A 17,653-nucleotide genomic window follows, 5' to 3' on the forward strand; every position below is an offset into this window, starting at 1 on the left:
GGGAAGGGAAGAAATGAGACACAGGACACAGTGGGCATTTAGCATTGGAGCATGTGTGCGTTCATCTTGCTTAGAAATTAACCCTTGGCTCATTTGATCTCAGAACCAGTTGTAGCCCTTTCTAAGCTCTGCCCTATGACATGGGGAGCTGATCCTTCCAGGCTTTTGTTTTCAAGCTCCCATATTCACTGTCTTCTGACTGGATATAGCCCATAGGAGGTGAGAGATTGGAGGGCAGGAGAAAGCCAGGATGTTTCTTCACTCTCTCTGCCTCCAGCTCCTACTTCAGGCCCACTTCACTTTCAGCTTCTAGAGGGAAACACTGGACCCCTGAGCTCCAGCAATGCCATCTCCTCCCTTTGTCCCATCATTGTTTTTGTCAATATATGAGGATCTCAGGTACAGAGAATTGAATTAATGGCACAGTTCTTGGTACATGATACTCACTGATCAATGTCTTATATTTATTTTAAAAATTATCCTTTATTTCCATATCCATTTCTCATTTGTCTTCTCTCAAAAACCCACCATCCCAATGCATTTAAGGCTCCCTTTTTTTGTACTCTTGCAAAATATGAATTGTTTTATGTGCAGGTGGCTCAGTGGTAAAGAATCTGCCTACCAGTATAGGAGATGCAAGAGATGCGAGTTGGATCCCTGGGTCAGGAAGATCCCCTGGAGAAGGTAATGGCAACCCACTCCAGTATTCTTGCCTGGGAAATCCCAGGGACAGAGGAGCCTGGAGGGCTACAGTCCATGGGGTTATAAAGAGTTGGACACAACTGAGCACAACCCAGTACACAGCATCTGTTTATATCTTTCAGTCTGATCTTACTCATTTTCAGTGAGCACTATGTTTTGAAAACCCATTCATGTTCTGTGATTATCCAAGTGATGGTTTCATAATTATTTCATTGCATAATTTATTGATTCATTGCATAATGTACCATTGCCTAATGCTCCACAATGTCAGTCATCCCACTGATAGGCACCCATATCACCTCCACTTCCCAACCACAACAAATAATGTGGCAGTGAACATGGAGCTATGTCTCTGCCTCTGCCTATGTTTTTGTCTTTATTTATATCTATCTCCATAAGCAGAATTGCTGAGTCATAGGGTATACGTCTACCTAATTTGACTAAAAACTACCGGCTTGCTTTTGAGAATGACTATCACAGTCTCCACTTCTATCAGGAGTTCCGGAGAGTTCTGCTACTACCACACCACCCTCTCAGGCAGCATCCACCCAAAAGCAGCCGAGTGAAGAGTATGGACTCTGGGCCTGAACTGCCTGAGTTTGAGTCCCAGCTCTGATACTTAATAACTTTGTGCCCTTGGGAAAGTTACCTAAGCTCTTTGTGCCTTATTTACCTCATCTGTAAAATGAGAAGGGAGATAATAATAGTATCCACATCTTAGGGTTTTAATGAAGGTGAATACTGTAATGCTCATATAGTGCCTAGAAAAGACAGAAGTAGATACAGTTTATTGTTTTTGTTTGGTTTTTGAAGAGCTCTATTGAGATAGAATCGACAAACAATAAACTGTACATACTTAAAATGTACAGTTTGATAAAGCAAAAGATTTTTTCTTGGGACTTCCCTGGTGGTCCAGTGGCTAAGACTCCCTGCTCCCAATGCAGGGGGCCGAGGTTCCATCCCTGGTTGGGGAACTAGATCCCACATGCTGCAACTGAGACCTGATGCAGCCAAATAAATAAATGAAGATTTTATCTTGAGGTGTTATTGACATGTAACTTTAATTTCAGGTGTACAACACAGTGATATATGTATATATTACAAAATGATTACCACAATACATCTAGTTAACAGCTAATTTGATGTTTTGACATATGTATACACCTCTGAAACTGTCCCCAGAATCAAGATAACGAACACACCCATCACACTCTGTGTTTCCTTGTACCTCTTTGTAATTCCTCCCGTCAGCCCCTAGGCAACCACTGATCTGATTTCAGTCACGAGGGACTAGTTTGCATTTTTTAGAATTTTATGCAAATAGAATCACACAGATTCTACTCCTTTTGTCTGGACTTCTTTACTTCCCATAACTATTTTGAGATTCATGTATGTTGTTGAGGGTATTGTGAGTTTATTTTTTTATTGTGAAATATTGTTGATTTGATTATCAATAGTAATCAGTTAGATTGTCCATCACCTGTTGATGGATATTTGCATTATTTCCAGTTTGTGGCTGTTACAAATAAAGCTGCCATGAACATTTAAGTACAGGTCTTCATATGGGCATGTACTTTCATTTCTCTTGGAAAATACCTAAGAGTAGGATGGGTGAATTATATGATAGGTGTGTGTGTGCAACTTCTTTTTTTTTTTTTTCAGTAAATCAGGTTTTACTGCTCACAGGGTCATTTCTGAGTTGCAAACAATCTGTCCCTGTATTCCCCTATTGAATCTGGGCTGCCACCATCAGACAGACAAAAAGTGCCAGGACACTGTTTTTCTTGCATCTTTGGGAAACTTTAGCAACAGGCAGTAGTGTGTGACTTTTTATGAATTGGCCAAATTGTTTTCTAAAGTGATTGTCCCACTTTACTTGCCCACCCACAATATCTAAAAGTTCCAGTTCCTCCACACACCAGCACTTCAGATGGTCAGTCTTTTAAAATCCAGAATTGGACTATGAAGTGAGTGAAAGTTGCTCAGTCGTGTCCAACTCTTTGCGACCCCATGGACTATACAGTCCATGGAATTCTCCAGGCCAGAATACTGGAGTGGGTAGCCATTCCCTTCTCCAGGGGATCCATCAGAATGGACTATATGAGATTTTAAATAAATGAGAATTTGTCAATTTTTGTCAGTTCAGTAGGTGAAAGGTGATATTGTATTTCAGTTTTCTCTGATTACTTATGGCTTGGAGCATCCCTTTAAACTCTTGTTAGCATTTTGGCTTTCTATTTTTTGGCAAATTCCTTCCACGTATTCTTCGCCCATTTTTCTCTTGGAGTATTTTTACTGTTGATTGGCAAGAGATTTAAACAAATAATATTAGTTCATTGTCATATTTGGATATTGCACATATTTTCTCTTCTTCTATCGTCTGCCTGTTAATTTTTCTTTGGTGAACTTCATTTAGCAGAAATCTTTAAATTTAGTATCATCAAAATGACCAATTTTCCCCTTAGGATTTGTGATTTTGAAATTTTGCATGTGTTCTTTTCCATTTTTGCATCAAAATTTACCTTTTCTTCTAAGAACTATAGTTTTTAGATTTACATTTTTGTTTGTTTCGTTGTACCATGGCAGCTGGGATCTTAGCTACCTGACCAGGGATCAAACCTGCCCCTCCTGCACTGGGATCACAGAGTCTTAACCAGTGGACCACCAGGGAAGTCCCCACATTTAGGTCTTTTTTTTTTTTTTAGTTCTACCAGTTTATTGCTGCCAATCCATCTCCCTCTACCCTCCTCACACATGCATGCTCAGTCATGTAACCCAGTGGACTGCAGCCTGCCAGGCTCCTCTGTCCATGGACTTTTCGAGGCAAGAATATTGGAGTGGGTTGGCAGTTTCTTCTCCATGTTTAGGTCTTTTTAATCCATCTAGAGTTCATCCTTGTTTTGGGTGTTAGGGATGCAATATATTTTTCTCATATTGCCGCCACATTTACCACATGTCCACTTCTGATATGGGCTTCCCAGGTGGCACTAATGGTAAAGAACCCACCTGCCAATACAGGAGACATAAGAGATGTGGGTTCGATCCCTGGGTTGGGAAGATCCCCTGGAGAAGGAAATGGCAGAGAGAATTGCCTGGACAATTCCCTGCAATTCTTGCCTGGAGAATTCCATGGACAGAGGAGCCTGGTAGGCTGCAGTCCACAGGGTCAAAATGAGTCAGACACCACTTAAGTGACTCACCATACAGCACGAGCTTTTGATATACATGTAAGTACCTATGGATGTGAGAGTTGGACTGTGAAGAAGGCTGATCGCCGAAGAATTGATGCTTTTAAACTGTGGTGTTGGAGAAGACTCTTGAAAGTCCTTTGGACTGCAAGGAGATCCAACCAGTCCTTTCTGAAGGAGATCAGCCCTGGGATTTCTTTGGAAGGAATGATGCTAAAGCTGAAACTCCAGTACTTTGGCCACCTCATGCAAAGAGTTGACTCATTGGAAAAGACTCTGATGCTGGGAGCGATTGGGGGCAGGAGGAGAAGGGGACAACAGAGGATGAGATGGCTGGATGGCATCACTGACTCGATGGACGTGAGTCTGAGTGAACTCTGGGAGTTGGTGATGGACAGGGAGGCCTGGTATGCTGCGATTCATGGGGTCGCAAAGAGTCGGCCATGACTGAGTGACTGAACTGAACTGACCTCTGTCTCTAGTATTCTGTTCCATTGGTGTATCTCTCTGTTCTTGCACTAATACTATACGGTTACTGTTGCTGAATGCTTTGTGGCAAATTTAAATTTCTGGAAGAGCAAGACCCCTCTTGTTACTCTTCTCAGTGAAGACCTAACTATTTGTGTGTGTGTGTTTTAATTACTTCAAAAAATCTGAAGGTAAATTTATTAATATCTTTAAAAAAAAACACCAATTGAATTTTTTTTTTGGTAATGTATCAAATTGTATGTTATTCTGGGGACAACTGATATCTTTATAATGTTAAGTCATCCCATTTAAGAGCATGGACTATTTCTGTATTCATTCATCTTCTATATTCTTTCAGTTCAGTGCAGTCGTTCAGTCATGTCCAACTCTTTGTGACCTTATGGACTGCAGCACATCAGGCTTCCTCGTCCATCACCAACTCCTGGAGCTTACTCAAACTCATGTCCATCGTGTTGGTGACACCATCCAACCATCTCATCCTCTGTCTTCCCCTTATCCTGCCTTCAATCTTTCCCATCATCAGAGTCTTTTCCAATGAGTCAGTTCTTCACATCAGGTGGCCAAAGTATTGGAGTTTCAGCTTCAGCATCAGTCCTTCCAATGAATATTTAGGACTGATTTCCTTTAGAATGGACTGGTTTTATCTCCTTGCAGTCCAAGGGACTCTCAAGAGTCTTCTCCGACACCACAGTTCAAAAGCATCAGCTCTTTGGCACTCAGCTTTCTTTATAGTCCAACTGTCACATCCGTACATGACTACTGGAAAAACCATAACTTTGACTAGACGGATCTAGTAGAATTAAAATTTTTCTTCCATTGAGGTCTTATGAATACTTGGTTAGTTCCAAGATGCTCTATAATTTTTGCCAGTGATGCAAATTGAGTGTTATTTTTAAAATTATATTTTCTAATTAGTTATTGCTGGTGTAGTAAAATACTAGTGACTCTCTTTGTGGGTGGATCTTGTGTACAGCAAACTTGCTGAACAACATGGATTGTTCTGACAGACTCTCTGTTGCTTTTATCTGATTTTCTAGTAGGTGATTATATCGTTTGCAAATCAATTTTATTTTGACCCTTTCAATCTTTGCACAATCTATTTATTTCTCTTCCTTGTGGTATTGATCAAGCTCATTGTCATCTTCTTTATACCCATGTTCTCATCATCATTGTTGTTGACTTCAGAACCCACCAGGACACTCCATTTACTCATGGCCTCTCAGCCCTCAGTCTCATCTCCAACCATCTTTTCAATCCATCTTCAGGCCCCTACCCAAGGCTTTATCTCTAAAAACACCCTCTTCCAGTTTAGTGAATTCAAGCCTGTCACCTCTGATGATCACCTCCTAGGCTTCTAGATCATCCATTCATGTATCCCCAGTTCTCTCACTTTACGGAGACTTCAAAACCATTGATTGGATGAGTTTTTCACTATCCACTGACTCCTTTTTATGTTTGCTCTCCTTAATACCCAATTTATAGCAACAATCTAGCACATAACCACTCTCTTGCAAATTAGAATTCCTTCTCTATTCTCTGTCTCTTTCTTTCTTTCTTTCTTTTGGCAACACTGCTTGGCTTTTAGGATTTTCAGTTCCTTGACCAGGGGTTGAACCCAGGCCACAGTAGTGAAAGCCTGGAGTCCATATCACTAGGCTACCAGGGAACTCCCCCTTTTCCCTCTTTTTAGCAAAATCCCAACCCTGGCTAATTGCAACCATCCATCTACTTTCTCCTCACACCCAGCTCTTTACTTAAAGGTTTCTAGAGCAAGAAATTCACAGCGATGCTGACTGGTGATACTTTAAATCAGTGGTTCTAGGCTGGGACCCATCTCATCACTGGGACATCTGGCAATCTCTGGAGACAATGATTTTTTTAAAATTTATTTTATTGAAGCATAGTTGATTTACAATGTTGTGTTAATTTCTGCTATACAGCAGTGACTATATATATATATATTCTTTTCCATTATGGTTTATGACAGGATATTGAATATGGTTTCCTGTGCTATACAGTAGGACCTTGTTTATTCTGGAGACATATTTGATTGTCACACTAGGGTGTGGGAGAGGATACTGGCATCAAATCAGTGGGGAAGTTCAGGGTGCTTTTAAATATCCTATAATGCACAGAACCATCCCATAACAAAGACTTATCTGGCCCCAAACACAATAGTGCTGAGGTGGAGCAATTCTACTTTAAGTTAATACAAGTCTCAAAGGGACAATAGAAACAGGGTCGTAGCACTTTTTGTTCCCTATGCCTATAATACGCCTTTCTGGGTGGCTCATTATTTAACAGTCCCTTCCTAGGTAGGTCTCCCTGACCTTACTCTGGAATGGACCCAACCTCATCACATTACCCTATTTTATTGCCTTGAAAACATGGTCCATTTTATGTCTTTATTGCCTGCTTCCTCCCTCTAGAATCTAAGTTACCTGCATGAAGTGTCCTCTTTTTCTTTTTCGACGGCACAGAATGCCATGCAGAACTTCCTCAACCAGGGATTGAACCTGTGCCCCCTGCATTGGAAGCACTGAATCTTAACCACTGACCCGCCAGAAATTCTGCAGTGTCCTCTAGTTTACAGCTGTAGCCCCAGTGTCAAGCATGGTGCTTGGTACATTATACAGGGTCTCAGAAAATATTTGTCAAATCAGTAGATGAAAATCATGTTAATTTGCAATTTAGTCATTTATTCATCAACTATTTATTGGGGATAAAATCCAGACACATCTCTTGGAACTTATAGTATAGTGGGGAGACTGACGTTGACTAAATAATCACACAAAGTGAATAGCTTCCAGTCATGATAAGAACCTTGAAAGTACAGTACAGGTAGCAGTGAGAATATTCAGCAAGGTGATCTGACTCAGTCCGGGGTGGAGTGCTCAGGCCAGGCCTCCCAGAAGTCATATTTGAGCTGATAGCTAAGGATGAGTCGGTTAGCTGGGTAGAAGGAAGGTTGAGTGGGGGTAGATGAGAAGAGCATCCAGGCATAGAGAACAGAGAGCAGAGGCACTTTGGTGGGAAGGAACACAGTATAGTTCAGGAAGTGTGGCTGAAGCATGGAGTCTCATAAACCATAGTGTAACATTTATTTGCAAATCCACTGGAGCAATAGAAGCCAAAGAATGCCATTGGAAGTTTTAAGGATTTTAAACAGGAAGCGATAAGATAAAAGTTTATTAATAAAACAAACTTGTTTCTAGAAAATAGATTTTAGAAGGACAAGCAAGGAAGCAAAGAGATTGGTTTGGAGGCAGTTGCAGTGTCCAGGCAAGAGGTGATGGTGGCTTGGCCTGAGATGGTCTCACTGAGCTTGGAGAGGAGCTGGATATATTTAACTAACAAGAAATGTGGATTATCAGAGCTGGAAATCACCTTAACAAAATACAAAACTCATCATTAATCACAGGTAGAAAAATAAAATGCATAATAAAGACTTCCTTTAAGTCTGCATTTTACAGAAAATGCAGAAAAACAGGTTAATTAGGACTATGAAGGGCCCATTAATATTTGTATTGAATAAAAGAAAGACCGAGAAATATTTGAGAAGGAGGAGCAAAGATGGGAAATATGAGAGACTTGAGGTTAAAAAATTAAATGAAAGAGACAGAGTAAGAAAGGTGTGTGAGCCTGAGAGTTGTCAGGTTGGAGAGGGGAACGATGGGAAGGAAACCTGACCATGAGGGAGCAGGGATGTGCTCTCGGGTAGATGCAAAGAAAGGCTACTGGGTGATGCTGGGTTCCAAGGGGGCTGGAGATGGGGTACAAAGGTAGACTAAAAGATGAGGAGTAAAATAGGAAGCGGAAAGGACAGGAAAGGGAGATGATAACAGAGGAGGGAGGGAGGAATGGGTAAGTGGGGGATGCTTGGTGGGATGGGGCAGAACTCAGGGAGAGTGACAGAAGAAACCTGAGGGTGAGGTGGGGGTCTGAGGACTGAATCAAAGGCCACATTAGAGCCAGATGTTCCGGAGGACGGCACGGTGAGAGGGCGAGAGAGGGCACACAAACAGGCAGGTCCAGGCTCCGGATGAGGGTGAGAAACTAGTGCAGGGCTGGGGGAGGAGGAAGAGGGAAAGGTGGAAGACCGGCTGGAAAAACTCCAAGGGAAGAGAATGGTGGGTGTGGCCAAGACTCTGACCCAGGCCTTACCCTGCTCCCTCCCTTCGCTAGTTTCTGGCCTCAGTGGTTTCTTCTGCAGCAAGGACACTTGAGGCGGGATGGGACAGTGACTGCGGGGCGGGGGTGCCAAGGGCCCCGCCATTAAGTCACGTCCAACGGAGATCGGAATAGGGGGCGGAGGAGATGGGTGCTGGGGCACCGCTCCTGGAAGCCAGGTGTCTGGTGAAGGCGACAGCGGTGAGGGGGGGTTGGGCACTAGGCGGTGGCTCTGGCGGTGGAGACTCTAATTAGGCGGCTGAAGTGGGCAGTTCTGAGGGGTCCCTGGAAGGTGGGGTCGGCGACGAAAGGAGACTGAAGAGAAAAAGAGTAGAACAGAGGGTGGGGGCGAAAGTAGGGCTGGATAAAGAGCGAGCGCAAGGAGTAGAAGCCAAGAGTCCCTGCGGGAGGGAAGGCGGAGCCAGGGCTAGCCTGGGGCATCTCTCCCGCTCAGCCTCCGCCGCGTTCCTGGCGCACCTGTCTGGGAGCGGGGAAGGGACGTCTTTGCGCCCGAGGGACCTCCAGTCCTAGGGGCTTCCGCAGAACTCCGCAGAACTCGGGATTCCCGAGAAGACTCCACCTCCCCCCTCCAGCGGTCCAAGCCCAGCAAGTGAAGGGGCGTGACATGGGGCTCAGGTTTCTTCCTCCTCACCTGAGCCAGGAGGGGTGGGGGCAAGGACTTCCGGCTCAGGTGAGTGTCCCTTCGGTGACGTCAGGTCACCCTCGGCCGCCCCTCGGTCCCTCCCCGCCTCGCGCTCCCGGTGCCCGCGGGGGCGCGCCCCCCGACGCCCTACTTATACTCAGGTGCGCAGCACCTGTCCGCCCGCACCTGCCCGCTCACCGCTGAGTGACCTCTAGTTCTCACAGCAGCCTCCGGCCGACAGCCCAGGATACTCTGGGGACTTCCAGCACCCGGAGGCCGCGCCCGTACGGCCCCTCCACCTTTTGTTTGGGAACAGTCGCCGAGCGCCCGAGGGAACCGCCAGGCCTTCGCGGATCGCTTTTGTCGGTCACCAGTCCTGTTCCCTCTGCCGTGAGACTCTCGCCTCGCCGGAGGGGTCGGTTTGTGTTTACTCCGGGGACCAGATTTGCAAGCAGTCGACCAACAACTTCTTTTTCGCCTCTTTGGGTAACTTAAAAACTCGCCCTCCCGGCGCCCCCCGTCTATTCTGAGGGCGGAAATGGCCAATTCGGGCCTGCAGCTGCTGGGCTTTTCCATGGCTCTGCTGGGCTGGGTGGGCCTGGTGGCATGCACCGCCATCCCGCAGTGGCAGATGAGCTCGTACGCTGGCGACAATATCATCACCGCCCAGGCCATGTACAAGGGGCTGTGGATGGACTGCGTCACGCAGAGCACCGGCATGATGAGCTGCAAAATGTACGACTCGGTGCTCTCCCTGCCGGGTAAGACCGCGGGACCGACGGGGCGGACGCTCCAGAGCCGGGGTCGCGGCGGGGATTGGGCGGGGGGGGGCGCGGCTCGAGGCCCCAGGGCCCGACGCGCTGGGTTGCCCGGTAGCGCGGCTGGAGAGGAGTAAGCGGTAGGGCCGAGGTCCTGGGACTGCACGTGATAGGGTCCGGCTGAGCCCCTTTTCGCCCGCGGACGGGCCTAGTCTCCCGGCCGAGCGGCCAGCGGCCCAAGCCGCTCCCGGTAAGCTGAGTCCTGGGGCGCGGCCTTCCCCTCCCCCTACCCCGTGGAGGCCAAGGTCTTCGCCATCTCCCGCCCTTTTCTCGGACAAAAGGCGGCGCCGGCTGGAGGCTGCGGGGCTGGGTTGGGGGCCGCTGGGTCGAACCAAGGGCCGAGGAGCCGCGCCCCCTGGGCCGCGGCCTGCGGCTTCTAATCTTATCGGCCGATTAGCCGAAGCCACAAACCGTGGCCTCGATAGTGGGGTCAGAGCTGAAAACAGAGCCGGGGCCGCAGCCACCGCTACCGGGGCTCAGGTCACCACCTGTTTTCCTTCGACGTCCCCTTTCACCCTTCCCCCTCCGCGGGGGCAGTTTCATCGAAACCCTGGCGCCCCGGGCGGATCCTAGAGCCGAGGGCGGGGCAGAGCGGGAAGGCCACGGAGTCGGGAGGGGGCGGGATCCACCGGCTCCGGCCCGGGACTCGGGACTCGGGGACTCGGGGTCTGAAGCGGTCCGAGGGCCGCCCCCGTCATTTCCAGCAAGGATGGCATCCTTACCCCTTTTTCGCAGCGGCCTTGCAGGCCACTCGAGCCCTAATGGTGGTCTCCCTGGTGCTGGGCTTCCTGGCCACATTCGTGGCCACGATGGGCATGAAGTGTACAAACTGTGGGGGAGACGACAAAGTGAAGAAGGCCCGGATAGCCATGACGGGAGGCATCATTTTCATCTTGGCAGGTGAGCCACAGGTCCAAGGTGGGGACAAGGACTCTCTTAACCATCCTGAAGGGGTAAGTGTGGACACAGTGCGGGTTTGGGGGGTGGCTCACAGTACCTGAATCCTCATTTTTTCTCCAGGTCTTGCTGCCTTGATAGCTTGCTCCTGGTATGGCCATCAGATTGTCTCAGATTTCTATAACCCATTGGTCCCCATGAATGTTAAGTAAGTATGAGAGCCCTATCTCATAAGGGGTCTGGGGTTGGGAGAGGCAGGCCAGGGTTCGTGACCGCAATCCCTTCTCTCCACAGGTATGAATTTGGCCCTGCCATCTTCATTGGCTGGGCAGGGTCTGCTCTGGTTCTCCTGGGAGGTGCGCTGCTCTCTTGCTCCTGTCCTGGGAGTGAGAGCAAAGCTGGATACCGTGCGCCTCGCTCCTACCCTAAGCCCAACTCTGCCAAGGAGTATGTGTGAGCTGGGACGCCCCTGCCCCAACCTGGCAGCCTACAGGCGCCTCCTTATGAAAGGACCTGGGGCAGAGAGCTCAGCTTGTGGGCAGGGTGCCAAGCAAAAGCCTTCGGTCACTCTAGCCCAGCACACCGTGTACAGTTTCCTGGGGGGTTGGGTGGGGGGGACAAAAAGGGGAGGGTGTGCTTTTTGTACAGTAATAAAAATATGTTTTGGAAAGTAGGCTTTTTTTCCAGTTCCTTCAGGGCATCTGCAACGACTCAGGTGCTTGGCTTCCCTCATCCACTCCCAGCCTCCAGTCCTGTCCACTTGCGACTCTTGCTTAAATAGCAACCAAAGAACTTTTGCTTTTAATAAAATATAAAAGATTTTATTAGGCTTGGGGGGAGGTGGTGTTCCTATCCTGTCACTTTCTCTTATGCCTCCAGCCCACTTTCTTCTCACTGGAAGCTGCTCCCTGGCTCATGGGTCACAGGGCAGGGCCTCCATAGAAACAGGGAACAAAGATGGAGCAGAGACAGGCTAATGCCAACACACACAATTGAAGGACAGTTACAGGCCCATAGTCTTCCTCTTCCCCTCCTACTGCAGTCTAGTCAAATCTCCTAGACAGTCAAACATCTAGGTCATCGTCTGGGTCTTCTTGATCCAGGTCATCATAAGCATCTGGCTCATAGAAGATGTGGCTGGTAGCCTGGCCCAGCCCAGGGCGCAGTAGAGCCTGCTGTCTGAGGAGAGATAAGGGGAGAATTGGTGCTGGGGAGGGTGGGTAATGGGTCATGTCTGGACACCCTCTTTCTGAGTGACAGTCACTCCCTCTCTGGCTTCCATGTCTTCTTGGTCTAAATCCCTTTGTCTGACCTTGTGTAGCACCAACTGGTATAGGGATGGATACTCTTAGACAGCTCTTGCAACACCCTAAGTTCTTAGCAGCTTGAGGGCAAGGATACTGTGTAGTCTTGCTTCACCCGCCCACATGCTGGGCACAGAACAAGTGTCTACTAAACCCTTATTAACCTGCCTCTGGCATACTATCTAGCTTCCTGCCCTCCCACTGTTGCTACCTGGAGATAGGGCCACTTCCCTGGGGTCTGGTCTGGCTCAGCCCAGGTCCAGATTACTTTGGGGACATCAGTGGAGCTGGGACCCAAGGCTCCAATGGAGAGAAAAGAGACATCAAGGCCCTTTGACACTGCTGGGGTTTGGGTGGGTAAAGAGCCACTCCCCAGACTTGACTCTGGAGGTGGACTTCAGCCCCTATAAAGTTGAAAAAGTTAATCAACAACCTGCTGTTGCCCCACCTCTTAGGCCCAATGCTGGGCTCAACTCAGGGACTTGGGCACTGAGGCCCCATCCTTACTTTTCCGAGCTGAACTGGAAGGGCAGAGTCAGGCTGTCTTTGGCTTCTCTCTCCTTCTTGGACAGATGAAGGTTAAAAGTCAAATGAGTAGTGGGGTCCACCTGTAGGTACAGAAGAAGCTGCTGCTCTGCGCCATCCCTGGAATCCCTGACCCCACGCCCCCAACGTCTCCAGTTTTTATCCCCTTCTTTATCCAGACCCCAAGTTCCATCCCCTTGTTCCCGCCCTGGCTCTCTTAGGTACCGAGGGAATATGAGGATCTGAGCGGGGCTGGGGTTCCAGTGGTGGCTCCACTTGGAGCTCCAAGCTGAAGTCAGGAAGGATGGAGAACCACTGAGTCTGGGGAGAAGTAAGAAGAGCGTTAAGAAAGTTTTTTCTATTTTACTGAGCAAACCAGAGAACCAGGAGCTGCCACTCCAGCTCCTAGCCACCTATCTGGCTTCTTCCGGCTCGTGCGTTCCACCTCTCAGCTCCTCAAACCTCTCCACGGGTACCACTTTTTGCTTTTTCTCCTTTTCCATTTCCTGGAGGGCAGTGTCTTTTGTTGGTTAAGCTTATAGGATGTGAGCTTTCCAGGCTACAAAATAGGGATAATAAAACAATCTACCTCACAAGGCCTCTCACAAAGGAGATAAAATGGGGGAAACGCTACGATGAGGGCCCAGGGAAGTGCTCCATCACATCATCTGTTTTACTGCTCTCCCTCTCTGTCTGACCCCAACCTCCAGTCCCCTGCTTCTCCTAACCTGGTGGGTGGGGCGCTGTCTTGGCCTCCGATAGAGGATGTGAGCTGATGCCTGGCCCATTGTACCGCTCAGGGTCACCTCTGTCTGAGCAAGGCTGCTCAATGCTCCCAAGGGGCCTGGGCCGTGAAGCTCTTCATGCAGCAAGCCCAGCACACGCACCTGCTCACCTGGGGGGGTGTCACCTGTAGAGGGACAAGAAATGTGGTGCACAAAGGGCAGTAGGGAGCATTCCAGGGATGCTTGGGATCAAACAGTGAAGAGGAAAAAAAAGGCCCACATCAGAGGCCCACATCTTCTCAGAACTCTGCCCAGATCCTGACTGACCTCAGTCAGTTTCACCACCCTGCTCTGACTTCTGTCAGGCCTCACCTTAATACACATTCTTATTCCAGCACATATCGAATCAAGGCACTGCTCTGACCTCAATCCTCAGGAGCGCCCCAAGGCCTCCAGGAAGGAACTCACACTTTCAATGTTAGTTCTCCACTTGCTTTCAAGCCTCATCTCTTGTACACTGAACTACCTGCAGTGTCTGGAACTTGCCAAAAATCCCAGTCAGTGCCTTAGATCCCCTTCCATCTTCCCTCTCTTTTTAGCTGCGTTTAGTGTAACGCACTACACTAAAGACTTGCATTTTTAGGTTGAACTGTATGAAATTGCTAACATCTGATCATATCTGACCTATAAAAACAACAGTTTCAAGTGGTTCATCCTAATACTATAAACTCCATCCTCCCTTGACTTTTACAGAGGAAACTGAAGCACTGTCAGACCAAACACCTGTATACTGAGCTGGGTATCTGACTCTAAAGCCCATCCTAGGACCCACTGTACTTTAGGGCTAGTCCCAGAGCTATCAGCTGCACAAATTGGCCTGGCTGACCCTTTGCTCTTCAAGACATTCCTTCCTTAAGGTACTATGTGCACATTCCTTTATCATCACAGTCCTTATCAGACTATCCAGTAAATTGCTTGTTTACTAGTCTGTACCCTTTATGGGACTTTGAGCTCCTGGAAGGCAAGGACCCAACACAGTGTATGTATATATTTAACATTTGTTGAATGAATGAATGAGAGGAAAAAAAAAAAACCCACAAACTTGGAAAAGAAAAAAAGAGTGATTGATAGCATCACGAAACAATCAAGAAATAGAATAAAGATGAAGTGATGGAAGAAGGCCCAACTGGAGATCCCTGATATGTTTCTTGTTAGGGTGGAAAGGGGAACATAGTTGGCAGGGTGAATGTATGAGGGGAAGAAACAAATGAGGAGCCTCACCAGGGCAGGAGTCCTGACGGCTCAGCGCATGCAGGGTCTGGCAGAGTGTGGGGCAGGGAAGGTGATGCAGCAACCAGCTGAGGGAATCAAGAGCAATGGTGGCAGGGCCGGAACCTGTCCTCTTGTCCAGGGCCCTCAAGGCTTCCAGGGGCCCGCCAGGAAGGGCTTTCCCAGGTTTTGACCAGCTGAGAGGGTCTCTAAAGAGATCATGGTAAACCAGCCTATAAACAGAAAATAAAAGGCATGATTATACTGCTCCCCTGCCCCCGCCATCTCCAACTTTGGCTTCTGATCTTTGTGGTTCTGTTTCCTTGATTTTCACTAATATTTTAAACATGAGTAAAAAGGTGGTTTTTTAAAAACTGAAAAGTAGAATATAGTGATTGACAGCACAGACTTTGGTGTCAAACAGTCCTGAGCTCCAAGCTTGGTTTTACTTGCTCAAAGTCACCTGATACATTACTTCATCTAAGACTCAGTTTCTTCACTTATAAAACAAGAATACCAACCTTCTGACATTTAGCACAGTGCTTGACAAGTAGTAAACACTTGATAAATGTTAACTATCATCATTATCAAATATTTCCTGAGTGGTGCCTAAAATGTATCATTCTCTGAATGGAAAAGAGGAAGGCGAGGACCTGAGACATGGTTCCTGCCTGTGGAACAGCTTAGAGAAGATCAAGAACCAAGTCTTGTCATACTAACTACAGATAGAATAACAATTCAGGAAAAGAAACTGGCATGGACTAGAAATTCTGGGAAAGCTTCACAGTGGCAGAACTTGTTCCCAGACACCTCCTTTGTATCTTCTGCCTCTCTTGTGAATGTCATCTTTACAGCATCATGTCTACTCTAACATTTGATACAAAATTTGGGCAGATGTAAACTACCATTATCCAGCTAAGTATGCAGACCAGGAAATAATTTTTCTTAACCAGCCAACAAAGGTTCAGGGACCTCCTGATCTGGATACTTTCCTCTGCCCCACATCAGTCTGTAAGTCCTGGAAGCTGTACCTGCTAACATCCTTTTACATTTGTCCCACACTCTCCACCCTGCCTTAAGCCAGGACTGTCTCCTTCTACCATTCTCTGAGATTTCATTGGAATACAAATCCTGTCTACTTCAATCACTGCTCTAATCTAGCACAGTTCCTGGTTCACAACTAGCTCTTAACCAGCACTTCTACATCTGAGAGAACGTGCATTTTTGCAAAACCCTTCCCACTTGGTCTCCCTAAGTCCAGGCTCCCCGCCCCCCCGCCCCCGGCCCAACCCATTCTCCAAAGTGTGGAGTCTTTCTAACAGGTATGATGTTATCACTCTCCTTTCAAATTTTCCTTTTCATGCTCTGTAAAACTTCTCACTATTATCAGATACTGCTCTGTCTGACCTCAGGAGGCTCCTGCATCTCCCATGAACAGGTATGGCTTCCATGTTGTTGTTTAGTCACTAAGTGGTGTCTGACTCCTTTGTGACTCCATGGACTGTAGCCCACCATGCTCCTCTGTCCATGGGATTTCCAGGCAGGAGTACTAGAGTGGGCTGCCATTTCCTTCTCCAGGGGATCTTCCCGACCGAGGGATTGGACCAAGGCTTCTGCCGCATCTCCTGGACAGTAGGCAGAGTCGTTACCTCTGAGCCACCAGGGAAGCCGCATGGCTTCCATATCTCCCCAATTATGCATAAATTGTTCCTTCTGCTTGTGGGAAAAATCCCTATGTAGCCTGCAGTTAGTGCTGACGTATGTTGATCACTAGACTCTGATTAACTCAAAAGGCAGAACATGTTTATTCTTCTAATCCACGGCAGTCTCTAATGCTAGCCTGTACTGTCGGCCTTTTATTACTCTATTCCTTTCATCTTCTGTAGTCCCGGTTTTGGATTCTCCAAATACTACTCTTCATCATTCCATTTACTAATTCCTACCTTCTTTGAAAGACTCATTTCCATTCAATGAATTGTCGACTAGGCTTTAAGCTTCTCTGATGGCTCAGATGGTAAAGAATTAGCCTGAAAGCAGGAGACCTGGGTTCGATCCCTGGATGGGGAAGATCCTCTGGAGAAGTGAATGGCAACCCACTCCAGTATTCTTGCCTGGGAAAATCCCATGGACAGAGGAGCCTGGGCTACAGTCCACGGGGTCGCAAAGGGTCGGACACGACTGGGCAACTGACACTTTCACACTACTACATATCAGGTTTTTTCCCTGTTGCTGGAAGGGAAATTCCTCAGCAACATTAGTCGCAATCCAATTAAATTTTTTCCCATTTGTACTTACCGGCTGTTGATACTGGAATCAAAACCTTCACGAAACTCTTCTTCGCTCACTTCACAGCCCAGGACGTGGACTTGCTCCCCCCTGAGGCAGAGATGAGGGGGACTGTCAGAGTGGGACCCAGGCTCCCTTATCGGATGGAACGGCGAGACGCTGCGGGATACTCACCACAACGCAGATTTCTTGACAAGCGCCTTCAGGAGACTACGCCCCTCCCACTCCACGGAGTCTGGAAAGAGCGAATAATAAACAGCCTGAGAATACTGAGGTTTTCGCATTCACGAAGTGGTCGAGACCTCCACCCCTGGCTTGTGACCTATGGCCCCTCCTCTCTACTTCCGCCCCTTGAGCCCTGTTCCGAAGCGCCTGTGCCTTCGACCCTCACCCCGAAGCAGCACCAGGCCACCAAGAGCCAACAGCGACTCCAACATCCCCAAAATGCGTCCCGTCCCTCTTCGGACGCCCTCTGATGGCGTCACTGCCCATTGCTCCGCCCCCTCCACATGAAAGGGGCGGGGCATCCACGATCCCTCCCACCACTAAGACCTGGTATAGTCTGGAGTGAGAGGTGATTAGGTTCACTACCCCAGGAAGGCTCACGGGCAGTAGTGCCTCTTGAGTGCTGGTATAC

The 17,653-nt window shown here is 47.8% G+C and overlaps 2 protein-coding genes across 3 annotated transcripts; one reads left to right on the forward strand and one right to left on the reverse strand.

Annotated features, from left to right (window-relative positions):
* Positions 1–9,087: 9,087 nt before the first annotated feature.
* Positions 9,088–11,364, forward strand: CLDN7 (claudin 7). Its single transcript, XM_006060154.3, has 4 exons — positions 9,088–9,953; positions 10,746–10,910; positions 11,031–11,115; positions 11,202–11,364. The coding sequence occupies exons 1-4, from the start codon at positions 9,731–9,733 to the stop codon at positions 11,362–11,364; spliced, it is 636 nt and encodes a 211-aa protein (XP_006060216.1). The 5' UTR covers positions 9,088–9,730.
* Positions 11,365–11,700: 336 nt separating this feature from the next.
* Positions 11,701–17,540, reverse strand: ELP5 (elongator acetyltransferase complex subunit 5). 2 transcript variants are annotated; one of them, XM_006060151.4, is made up of 8 exons: positions 17,408–17,534; positions 17,191–17,251; positions 17,026–17,106; positions 14,743–14,963; positions 13,465–13,646; positions 12,962–13,057; positions 12,719–12,819; positions 11,701–12,086 (listed from the first exon to the last, which is right to left on the reverse strand). In XM_006060151.4, the coding sequence occupies exons 1-8, from the start codon at positions 17,451–17,453 to the stop codon at positions 11,972–11,974; spliced, it is 903 nt and encodes a 300-aa protein (XP_006060213.4). In that variant the 5' UTR covers positions 17,454–17,534; the 3' UTR covers positions 11,701–11,971. The 2 variants fall into 2 exon arrangements, with proteins under 2 accessions (XP_006060213.4, XP_044795297.1); XM_044939362.1 differs by lacking the exon at positions 12,962–13,057 and having other exon boundaries at positions 17,408–17,540.
* Between the last annotated feature and the right edge of the window lie 113 nt (positions 17,541–17,653).

The sequence above is a fragment of the Bubalus bubalis genome, chromosome 3 (genome assembly GCF_019923935.1).
Source record: "Bubalus bubalis isolate 160015118507 breed Murrah chromosome 3, NDDB_SH_1, whole genome shotgun sequence".
NCBI lineage: Eukaryota > Metazoa > Chordata > Mammalia > Artiodactyla > Bovidae > Bubalus > Bubalus bubalis.